This window comes from Macadamia integrifolia, chromosome 3 (assembly GCF_013358625.1).
Source record: "Macadamia integrifolia cultivar HAES 741 chromosome 3, SCU_Mint_v3, whole genome shotgun sequence".
Classification (NCBI taxonomy): Eukaryota; Viridiplantae; Streptophyta; class Magnoliopsida; order Proteales; family Proteaceae; genus Macadamia; species Macadamia integrifolia.
Genome location: NC_056559.1, coordinates 5,176,971 through 5,189,584, shown reverse-complemented (window position 1 = coordinate 5,189,584; position 12,614 = coordinate 5,176,971). Strand labels below are relative to the sequence as shown.

At 36.1% G+C, this 12,614-nt stretch overlaps 1 protein-coding gene across 1 annotated transcript; it reads left to right on the top strand.

Moving 5' to 3' along the window:
* Positions 1–5,891: 5,891 nt before the first annotated feature.
* Positions 5,892–6,794, top strand: LOC122074556 (RING-H2 finger protein ATL8-like). Its single transcript, XM_042639429.1, has one exon. It carries the CDS (start codon positions 6,049–6,051, stop codon positions 6,610–6,612), a length of 564 nt encoding a protein of 187 aa, XP_042495363.1. The 5' UTR covers positions 5,892–6,048; the 3' UTR covers positions 6,613–6,794.
* The last annotated feature ends 5,820 nt before the right edge of the window (positions 6,795–12,614 follow it).

The window sequence follows — 12,614 nt, the reverse complement described above, 5'->3', positions numbered from 1 at the left end:
ATCATCTATATTAAAACTTTCTTTTTTCTATAGTATTAAAATTGACTTTGAGATGGCCAAGATCTGATCTCATTATCCTAATTAGTTATATATTTTATATAAAGTCTTGGTGGGTATCAGTTGTAGGTTTCATACTAGATCATATGAGTATGACACTTGCGTGCTGTGGCTCTTGGGTGCCCTTCCTCCCCCCTCTTTGGACATTCTTATATCATCTTCCCCCTCAATTAAATCATTTGCTTCTACTTTGGGTCGTCTTCTAAAGAAGTAAGTGGAGAAACATGTTCTACTCCACTCCACCATGTGAGGAAAAGAAGCACAGAACGAAGAAATAAGGAGCCAAGGGTCCCAAGAGGCTTTATTTTGTATGGTACAGCCCTTGATTCCCTCTGAAAAAGGGCTTGCTCTGCTTCACATATCTATGCCAGTGGAAGTGCATGGACCTACTAGACTAGACTAGTGGGACGCGTGTGCGGTGGGAGGGAGATGGGAGGGAGAGAGCCAACAGCCTAACGCTCATCTCTGTCTTGTTCTTTCCATTTCACACTTCTGTATTTCTGTAGCACCTAATCTCCCTTTCCAAGTTCATACTTTTGAGTTCTAAACCTTAAAATGCACACAAACCATAGAGTTGTCGTATCCAAATTCCCAACCAAACCTTTCCCTTTCATTGGGTCTATCAATGGTCCTGTACATGGCTAGCTTGGCAGACTTTTTGTAAAGAAGAAGAGATGGGTACCCTCTCGAAGCCTCAAACCCACTAGCTTCACTAGTGAATCTTTGGTGAGAGTGACAAGTTCCTGAGTTGGCAGTGGCATCAAATCCGATCTGACAGCTTCCATCTTTGGCTTCATATCCCACATTTAAATTCAAATTCATTAGTGGCGGCAGCGCGGTGCCTGTGTCCCCATGATCAACTTTACGATCTTATCTCCTTATGGCTTTATCTAATATGTTTGTTAAAAGTCCCCTTTGAAGATAAGTCCATAGGAAACTTATACTTTTTCTTCTCTCGGCACTCGGCAGGGCAAAGCCTCCTTTTTCTTACCACCAACATTAACTGTCTAGGAAGGAACTATGAAGGGGGGAGTCTATGGAATGTGAGGAGCCCTTCTCTAACGAGGGGGACAAGCCATTTTAGCCCTCCTTTTCCTGTTTCTGGGAGGGTTTGTTGAACTGTTTTTGGTGTGATCAGTTCACACAGGTTCAAGAAATTGGCATCAAATTGGCAATTTGGATTGGAATCGGCCGTGGTTGATCTCTATTTTGTCTGATCAGGAACAATAATTTTGGAGTTTTTTTCGCTGATTTAGCTCGATTCGAATCGGAATCAATGCAACTGATTATTCCACATTCTTGAGGGTTGAGACCCAATACAGTTGGGTTTCTGTGGGGAGTCAATAGTGTGAGAGAGACTCCAATTTAAAGGAGATATTGCTCAGGTGATCTGACCTACTTCAGATGAAACTAACTTGCGTGCGGAAGGGAAGGGAAGTGGGGTAGGGCCAACTGGAATGGGTACTGTCCAGACTCCAGACAACTTCACGTGTAAGGGCTGCTTAATAGTGTGGGCTCACACTCACTTCCAGGAAAGCTTATAAGATAAAGATTGATGCCCTGACCAGACCCAGCTCACTTCTCTAGCATCTGACTTGGACTAGAAACTTTTGATGTAAGATGATCACTTGGAATCATTTTAAAGTGTTTATAATAATCAACATTTAAGGGTATTGGAAGAAGGGAAAGGAGGCGTTCAGGATCCAAGCATATCTCATGGAACCTAATATGGTGTTTGGTGTACAATCTAAGGATGTATTTGGTAATGTTCTATAAAAAAACGTTTCTAGAGTTTTTTCGTTCTATGAATAAAGTATTTGGTGCATTTATGGTGTTTATTTTTTTAAACAAAATGTGAAAAAAAAAAAGAATGTTAGAAACAAGAATTGATGGAACGACAAAAGGCAGTTCCATTGTTCTAGTTTCATTCAAAAAGAGAGGAAAAAAAAAAAAGGGCATCTTGACACAGAAACTGAAATTTCTGTTTTTGACACGAAACATCGTACCAAATGCAACCTAAGCAGAAGGTGTTATCATCATTTAGAGTTTGTTTCTCCTAGGATCTATCTAGCTTAGCCTATTTTTATCCTAAAGGTTCATAAGGTTGGTAGTTTTTTTTTATTCCAAAAAGATTTGTTAACTTGGCTTCACAATAATGCTCAGAGGTTATGTTTGGTAGATTCAAGCGAAGAAAAGAAAATTAAAAAAAAAAAAAAATTGAATTTGAGGAGAGATATTGATATATAAAAAATCATTGTGTAAGCATTCTTTTTTGTCTTATTATGTTTTTTTGTATTAGTTTCTTTTCTTGGTTACTAAACATTGTCTTATTATGTTTTTTTGTATTAGTTTCTTTTCTTGGTTACTAAACATAGTCTTAGTATATATTTTTTTGTCAAAAATATTTGTTAACTTGGCTTCATAATAATGCTATTAGGATTTGTTCAGGCAGCATTTCCTAATCATATGTGATTAAAGAGAGATTTTCAAAAATGGCAATAAGAACCAGCATAAGTTACAATGCCAAATTTACAAACCAGTTCATTTTCGGCCTTCTTTTCTTTTGGGTCTACCAATCTAATAAGCCTTATGAGATTTCAACTCTAACTACTTGAGACTGAGGGGGGAAAGTTGCATGGGCAGGAGGGATTTTTTTTTTTGGCTACCTAGGTTGCAGGAACTTTCCTACTACCCGGGTCGTAGCCAACGAAATGAAATAATTTACTTCACCTTTGAGTTCACAAAAACCCTCTTGGGTATTGATATTTTTCAAATTATCTTTCAAGATTTCATTTCTTTGAATGCAAACCTGAATAACAACAAAGTTTCATCCGAGAAAGAGGGGGAAGAGGGAGGGTAAAGAGGGGTGCTTACAATTCTAATTTACAACTTCTGTTTAACAAATGTATAGCACTGGGAGAAAACAAGACAAGATTGTAACAATATTTTTTTCTTATTTTTGGTGACCTATTCCTCTTCTAGCCTACATTATTGTCCTTTGTGGCTGTGTTATAAGCATGAATTTTATGGAGATATTTATGGAATATCTGTTAATTTCTTTTGGGCACTAGATGATGAGAACATCCATTAAGTAGGGGAATTTGATAACCAAACATTGACATAATGCCTGTTAGTTACAGTTTGATATATCATCCTTACAATGTGATTGATTAGTTGTCCATATTCCTATGTCCAAACTACTTGGAACTGGCTGTGGATCCCCTTTGCCTTCTTCATTTTGCTTCCATTGAATTTTTTTTAAAGATTTTCACCAAAAAATAAATAAATTAAGAAATGGAATTCTTCTTTCCTTCTACCCTTCTCCTTTCTGCAATTACCTCTGATTGTTTCTAGATAAAAATCATGGGATTTATCTAAGAATTTTCTTTTTATTGGATTTTATTTTTTTTTACCTGGATATAGGTTAAATATTAAAAATGAAAAAAAAAAAAAAAGGACCATATGAAGTGGAAATACAACTTAAATAATTAATTCTCTAGCAAATATGTAACCTTTTTCCTATTGCAACATGAGAGCATTAGGGTGGGGGGGAAAACAAAAAAACAAAACCCATCATGAAGAGTGTTAGGTGGTTTACATCTGTACCCATAATAGGATTTAAATATCTGAATTAACATACTTTAGATATCTAGATCCCACCCTTTTTGGAGGGAAAAGTGCTTAACATGAAAGAGAAAATCATTGTGCATGCATAATGCCACATTATGATATTAAGGACCACTTTCCATTTCCTACCACCTTCCAACCTTTTCCACTTTCCCTTGTTTTGTAAGATTTCAGTCTTTCAAATCCCACTCCTTCCTCCCCTCAATCCTAGCTTCTCTTCTATGTTCTTGGAGATCATAAGTTCCATTACTCTTTTTTAGGTTATTGGTTATGGAAGTTGAGGTTCTTGCTCAAGAAAAATCAAAGTACTTCTCCTAAAAATAGTAATGCTTAGAGAACCCTCTGTGCATGCTATTTGTCCATTTTGAACCTAAGAAAGAATGAAAATTGTCTCAATTGTAAGTCCAAGATAACAAGAAACAGTGGAAGGGTTCTCGTGCTATAATTGTAGAAGGAATCTCGCACTCCACACCAATGGTAACACGTGAGATGATATTATCCATGAAAGACTCACAATAGTTAGTGAGTGGAGGGATAAATTGAATAAAAAAAACCGCGAGAAAATATTTATTAAGTGGACAACATGGGTTCTTTTTCCTTAAGAAACTATTAATCTATAGAGAGAGAGAGAGAGAGAGAGAGAGAGAGATTCCATAGGTTTGAAATAATACTATGGAAAGGGTTTTCTAACCGATGCAATCTCATGATATAATTTTTGTAAGAGAGAAAAATAATAATAATAAAAAAAATACATATGTGATAAGGTGGAGGAAACACCTAACACTCAAAGACAATTTTTTTTCTGATATTATTATGATTTTATAATATTTTATACTTGTTTTTTAACTTACTCGTTTTTACCAATAAAATGGATATAAAATAATCTACCACGTGGATCTTAACAACGCATATTCAAAGATTCCATTTAGAAAATAAGTATACCCTCATGGTAGACTAACATCAAAATAAAAAGGGTTGGGTAAACATGACCTTCAAATTAAGTGGTTTTTACCAAAAAAAGAGAGAGAGATAAGTAGTGTGTTTCTTTACAAAATTTTCTACTTACTTATGATGTAAACCTATTAATTAAATACAATGAACAATCTGTGACAGCCAAATCCTCATCATAGTGTAAAGTTAGAATTCAACCAGACACCACTAAAAGAGCAAAGCAAGATTTTGGTTGAGGACCCATGAAATTAGCATGATTTTGATTTTTAAACACAATGAGTTATGTAGAGGGTACTTTGGTACATAGGCAGCGGTTGGTACTTTACAAGTCTATCTTTTGAAAAAAAAAAAAAAAATCAAGGTTAACTGTTCTAACAACCTAAATGGCACATACTCATTACTTAATGTCTGAGATTAAATAAAGCGTTATCTCTTTCTATTTAATAATAAGGGTAGGTTTCTCCATTACAACCTTCCTATAATTAAAAGAAAAATGAAGGGGGAGGGAAAACAAGGTGCTGCGTTCCAGACACAGCCCCTAGTGTTTTCTAGGGGGTATGGGATGTTTTTTCATCGTCCTTGAAAATAGGGGCTATGTCTGGACATGGAACGCTAGATGGATAGTATTCTATCACCTAAAAAAGGAAAGTGTTTGTTATTTATCTGGTCCTACACCAATAAGGGTCAATGGGAGAGCCCATGCATAAGTATCCAAGGGGAGGGATGGGATGGTCATTTCATTGCTCCATGTGAGAAGATGCAGGGGGACATAACTGGTCCAAATCCTTATTCCCAAAGGAAGGTATATCCTTTCACAGTTGCAACCATGTCTCAAAATACAAAATCAAGGATCAAATTAGTCCAAGCCAATTTTGATCCAGATCGATTGCAAGAACCTAGAATCAGCTGTCAAGTATGAAAACTCAGCAAATCTAGGGTTTCTTGACTTGAATCAGCTATTTCAAATCGACCAAAATCAAGATCAATCAGAGCTGATTCCAATCTAAATCGATAAATACACCAATTCAATTGACGCATACGGTACTAACAAAAGCCTCAGCCTATAAATCCTTTTCCTAAAATAATATATATAGATTTAAAAAAAAAAAAAAAAAGTTATCCACTAATGTGTTATAGATGCAACAAGTGCAAAAAGACTGAACTGCCCCTGCATACCCTTCCATTGACCCCACATAGCTTGCCAAAAAAAAAAATCCCTGTTATAGAAACAGGAACAGCCCCATTACAGACTCTTGTACTTAAAACTGCAAATGCTTAATCTATGAAAAGATACATTCAGAAACCTTATAAAAACCACTCCTCTACTCCACACATCTCTTCCATTCTTATCTCTCCTCCCGACTCCCCACCCAACTTCTCCTTCTCTCTCTTCTGAGAGCTGATAGCCTCACTATGCCGTTAAGATACCTAACCAGCATCAATTCCTCCTCCTCGTCGTCGGCGGCGGTGGCACCACCGCCAGACTCCGTCAACGTGGACTCCGACTTCGTGGTCATCCTCGCAGCTCTTCTATGTGCCCTAATTTGTGTTATCGGATTAGTAGCAGTAGCTCGCTGCGCGTGGCTCCGCCGGGCTTCGGACAGTTCCGCCGTAACCGGGCCGTCACAGCCTCGGGCTTCGGCAAATAAAGGGCTGAAGAAGAAGATACTTCGGACACTCCCCAGACTCACCTTCAACCCCGACATCAACGGCAAATTAGCGGACTGCCCTATCTGCTTAACCGAATTCGTCAACGGAGATGAGATCCGAGTACTGCCGCAGTGTGGTCACGCCTTTCACGTTGGATGCATAGATACTTGGCTTGGGTCTCACTCTTCCTGCCCTTCCTGCCGTCAGATTCTGGTCGTCGCTATGTGTCAGAATTGCGGTGGACTTCCGGCGACCTCATCCGTCTGCGGTGACCCAGAGACCGGATTGAAGGCAAGAGAAGATGATGTCAATAGGTTTTTACCTTAGGATCCAATTAGAGAGAAACCCTTCTCCTCCTCTCTCTGTTTCCATAATTGTATAATCCTTTTTTTTCTCTTAGAAGTTCCAATTAGGGTTCTTAATTTTAAAATTTCTTGTAATTTTAGGGATATGTAAATATTTTAATACTGTATCTGGTGAATATATATTGAGGTTTAAGTTTTTAATCACTCAATTATTGTCTTAATCCATAGATTGTTCATATTTTCTTCTTCTAACTAATATGGCAGTGGGGGTGGGGGTGGGGGGGGGGTAGGTTTAAGGATGAGGATGATAAGGGTGGAAGCTGGATTCCATGCATTAATTAAAATGATAAAAAGCTTTGTAATAGAAATTAATAAATGCAAATTGGACTTAAGGGCATAAGATTTAATTCTTAATATGTATATATGGAAACAATGATGAGACAAAGACATATATTAGGTAATAGCATTTGTTAGTGAAGTTACAAGTTGATGCCCAAATTTAAAAAAACAAACAGCTGTATAACCTCTTTGTGTCAACCTCAAATGGAGATTTTAAAAAAATAGAAAAAAGATTCACACGACACTGGAATATCAGATTCTTATGTCTTTTCACATAATGAGTCGTAAAGTTTATATTGACGCTCTCTCTTCAATTGAAACGTGTCATCGAATCCTACTAAACGAATCTGTCTCCAACCTTTTTGTCCGTGTCGCGATGGAAAATGTTGCTTATTCAAAATTTAAACCCGTAGTTTCATGGTTTATTATCACTCATCTATAATTATCTTACATTTATTCAAATTTTACCATTCTCTCTCTTATTAGATCAAAGTTCTTAAATATCCATATGGGTCATATCTCCTATTTTTCCTTTTACTAATTTTATATATTATTAATTTTCGATCTGACTCTTGTTTATAGACCAGAGAGTGGAGAGGAATCCTATCAATACGTTTCTCTATTTCTAAGAGGAAGAAAAATCGGTCTTTTCCTTATAAGTTCTCTCTTCGAGATCCTCCTAATTAGGGTTCTAGGTTAATACCAGTAAGGATATCTTATGACTGTGCTTCTATTCGAACCAAATGTGACAAGTGGGCCCTGGCGAAGATGTGAACAGAAATTAGAAGTGGTAGTATTTTATATTATCTTTTGATCTCTTCATTGAACTATGAACTTGGACTATCTAGAGTTTTTGTAAGAAGGGAAGCCACTATCCCTCTGTCTTTACTGTGTGCCATGTGTATAAAGTACAAGCTTACTTTGTTTAGGGGAAGCATATGGGGTAAGGTTAATAACTTAGTAGGGTTAGGATCCTAGGCCTAGGCGCTAGCTAAGACATGATAGGCATCTCTGTGGGTTTTAAAAAGTTGCAGTTCAGAGTGACAGTTACAGTTACAGTTACGTGCATCATGTGAGAGAACAGACAGAATCAGAGACAAAGAAAGGGCCTCCCATTCTCCATGTGTTTTGCCCCTCTCTCTCTCTCTCTCTCTCTAACTTACAGTATAACACATGCATTGCCTGTCTTCATGGCGTTCACGCATGCCACTGGTTTGGGGTATTTGAGGCTTTGAGCAGTTGAGCCCTTGATTATCCCTGAATTAATCATGATCATTATCAAGAATTAAAATTAAAGAGTTAATACACCCTCTAATCAACATCCTACTCCCTATCCCCTATATTGGATTTTTTTTTCTTTTTAAAATTTATGGATTGGGTAATGGTGTCAATCCGACAAAAAGATCATCTCCAACAACTGGACGTCCAATCATGCATTCAACAATTGGGAGAACTTGAAGCATATATCTAAATCCTTCCAACCATTGGATGTAAGAGTTAGATGTGTCAAGTGGTCATTGGTCATTGTAAACTGGTTTTGATTTGGCTTCATCAGTGTTGATGTGAGAATAATCAATGAGTCCATGGTTACGAAAAAGAAAAAATAAAGTTCAAAACATGATCCAATAAGTATGTATCGATTTTGATTGAAGTTCAGTTCAATTTGATTTTGATTTCTTATGGGTTTATTTTCTTTTGATTTCGATTTATCATGTAAATAGATTTAAAAATATATTAAAAAATACGTTTTATATGAATTTCAGGTTGGTAGCAAGTTATATCAATTTTGGTTAGGTTTGATTTTATCGGTTCAGCGTAGATCTTGACACCTCTAGGGATGAGGATCACTACTTGCTTACATGGCTAACCCAGGAAACAGCACAGGCATCCAACCATGGAGAGGGTGGTCTTATCACCACCCTAGAATATGGATTATTACCCACTCAATGGATGATGGATCCCAACACAACACATGCATTATTAAAACCAGCTTGGTTGGGATGGTTTAGGCAATTCAATATTAAGCCATTGCTGTCCGAAACTTTCTGGTTGGTGAGTGGGTAGGATGGTATATGCGGGTAATGGGTGGGGAACTGATCACCCAATTGGGCTTGTTTCAACTTTCAGCTAAAGGTACCAAACCAAATCTCTTCTAAGTCATATATGGGGTTATGGTGGCCTACAAACCGGACATCTTGGATCCTTGTAAGATTTTGTGCCCGTCCGTGGCACTCCTTAAATTTCAACTGTTTGTCTTTGCAGGGACACTGATCAGGGCATATTTGCTATGCTTCCCGTGAAATACGTAGAGAGAGAGAGAGAGAAGCACAAGGAAAATGGTTTTACGTTTTGCTATAGTGTATTTGCCACTCTCATAATTGCAGAGATCAGTATGAAATTGAAGAAGAGGATCATGACAGAAAAAAGAGGACGAGAATTTCTATAAGACCCTAATAATTAAGTATTTTTCTTCTTGACATCCTTTAAGGTTTCTCATAATTTGAAGCCTCACTTTTTTACCTTTTTATTATATCATATTTTTTTAACGAGAATAAATAATGTAATTTTATATGTGTACTAAAAAAAAATGTGTAAGATGATGACAACTTTTGATAATAATATAATGATAAATCACTTTCAAATTATTTTTGAAATCTTTTTTTTGTTTGTGACTTAAAGAAATTTTAGAAATAAAAAAAAGGACAATTAAAAGATCTTTTTATAGGGCTATATCTTAGTCTTGTGATCATTTGTGCTAAGTCAAAAATTCACTCACAAACCTTTATGACCCTAATTTTGTATTTGATATGTATTCTCAAAACGGATTCTGAGTCTAGAATGCATTTTGAAACTAGATGCTTCTCTATTTTCTAACATCCAAAAGCATACTAAACACAACCTAAGTTTAAGTCTTTTATTTAACAATACTTTTTAAAACACAATTTATAATGATTTCTTATGTGAAAATGAAGACTTCTTCCTCAAATTGTCAAGACAAACTTTATGATTCACACCCTAACCCATTTAGCTTTTAGTTTAATAATTGGAAATGAACAATCAAAATGGTAAATGAGGGGAATCAGATCCAATGTCTTCTTAAGATCCTTCAATTCAAAAGTTGGTATAGTGAAAGAAAATAAACTTTTCCTATTACCCATAATGGAGTGGTCTCATGTTGTGGTACAAAAGTAAAAAAGTGACCAATGGTGTACTTCTATTTATCATTGCAATTAGATTTTTCAATTTTTACCCCCCCCCCTTTTGATGAATAATTAGATTCCTCATTCCTATATCAATTGTTTCAATATGATACTATCATAAACACTGGTATCCTACAGAGTACAAATCCACCTATACTGGTCTTCCTGGTTTCTTCAGTCTACAGGGAAAAAGTTCTTACTGGTTTCTTCACCTTACCACTGATGGCAAATCTATGAGCTCTCCCTGTCTTGTCCAATTAGCACTTCCACAAAGTAGGGAACTGGTGCCAATGTGCCATAGCCAAAGTTCACAACCAAAGTTGTCTTGGCCCAATCATCAAAAGATCACTTTACAAAGTTGAGTAATGCCTTTCAAGAGTGTCTCCTTTTTTTTATTTGCATTTGCAGTCTAAAAAGCAGGCCAGTGGTTGCCCTACATTGCCCTACAATTGCTCTAATTACAGAATGTAGGGCAGACCCATATCAGACACTTCCTTGTATTCTACGCAAGTGAGTCCTCAAAATGGAATAAACAGAGTTTTTTTCACTCAAAATGAACAGAATGAATCAATGAAAAAGCAATGAAGATCCTTATAAAATCTTGTAACTCCTCTAAGAAAGAGAGCTCAAAAGCTCAAAGTCATGTCAGTCACATAGCAACCAAATTCATTTCACCATGTGTGTTTATGATGTGTAATTCTTAAATCTCAATCCATTTTGACAAGTTGTGTAAAAGATTGAAAAGGTAGACCCACATAAAAAGAGATTTAAATCATATCTTAAAGTTTCTGTCTTTGATTTTTGGCACATAAGATCTGTTAAATTGATTTCATTCTAAATCCATTTCTATTGCTGGTATTGAGTGTCCATGGTAGTAACAAGTGGCCAAGTGGGTTTTTATGGAGGCCTTTGGTGGATTAATCAACCAGTTTTCAGATGGTATTCTCTAGACAGAGACTGAAAAAAGGATGAGAATCTTGAACCTTTGTTAATTTCTGCAAGAAAAGCAAAGATTTTGTTTAAAAATTTAATCTTTAGATGATGGGAGATTACTGTTTAGTGCATTTGGTGGTAGCCTTGGCAGTAACTATGGTGTTCTACTATCTAGTATCTACTAAATTGATCATCTGAAGTTAGCTTGTTATTGGACAGTAACAATGACAAGAGGATTTTGAATGTTACCAAACATGGTCAATTCTAAGCAAAGTTTTTTAACCCCCATGCCTTTTGCCACCTGAAGATCTAGCTTTCCCTTTTATGAGCATTTGGAGACTAAAAATCCCATTGATAGTGGCTTTCTTCTCTTGGACAGCAGGAATGGAATGGCATCCAAAGTTCCACATTGCAGATTTTTACTTCAAATCTAAGGTTATGCATCCTTAGATTTTTGTGGAAGTTACATATCCATCCTAAATTTAAAATATTATTTTAGCGTATATTGCTTGATGGAATCCATGTTAGAAAACTCATAGGAAAATGGTTGAATATTGATTCTTCATGTGTTTTTTTGTGGTAAGGAACCAGAATCTATATTCCACCTTTTATTTCTCTGTGAGTTTGCTGACAGGATTCGGGCTGCTAGTCCATTTGGACTAAGTCATAAAAACTTGCAAGCATCATCTCTCATTGAGTTGGTCAAATATTTTTTCATCCACGCTAGTTTGTCGAACTCTGAGTGAGTGTTTTTTTAGTATTGTACCTATAATTGTTTATTTCTTATAGTGGCACAGAAATAATATCATTGCAAGGAAGAAAATTGATCCCACCCCAGTGTCAATTAGTTAAAATATTAACCTTTGGATTTGCTTCAAGGCACTAACTCAAGTGATATAATCTCCTCCATTACAGATGAACCAGAAGTCCTCATAGGAAGACAATTGCTTCGTTATTACTAACTTTTTGGAAACAGAATCTTGTTGGATATGTGGTATACTATCTTAAGGACGATTTCAAGCAATCAAAATGGAAACCACAACATCAAAATCAATGGAAGAAACAGAAGCCTTAGGTGTTTTGCATGGATTAAGATTTGTGGCTACAAAGGATTGGATTATCACTGAAGTTTGGGTTTCTACAAAGACCTTACTTCAACTTATTCCAAAACCTTCAAACAAGAGCTGGTCTCTCCTTAATTTTGAAACTTTTTTGGAAAATATGCTAATTTTGGGTCGATTCCGTACTTGTACAAATGCAGAAATTCTAATACTCTTATGATGTATTTACAAAATGTTAATAGTCTGGTTTGATGAGGAAACTCTTAAATATTGAATGACTATGATGTAAATAATGACTGCTTTCTTTTGTAATATATCCTTTCTTTGTTTAAAAAATTAAAAAAAAAAAATGCTTAACCGTAGGTTTTTTTTTTTTTTTTTTCCTAAAGTTGCAAGTCATCTCATCATCAATTGTCCTTTTCCAAATGCTCTAAGGCCTCTTTTCTTTTGGGCCCATGGGACTAGTAAGGATGAAGGCCTGAATACTCGTC

Coding starts and splice junctions, on each gene's coding strand:
- LOC122074556 (XM_042639429.1), top strand. CDS start 6,049: ATGCCGTTAAGATACCTAACCAGCATCAATTCCTCCTCCTCGTCGTCG.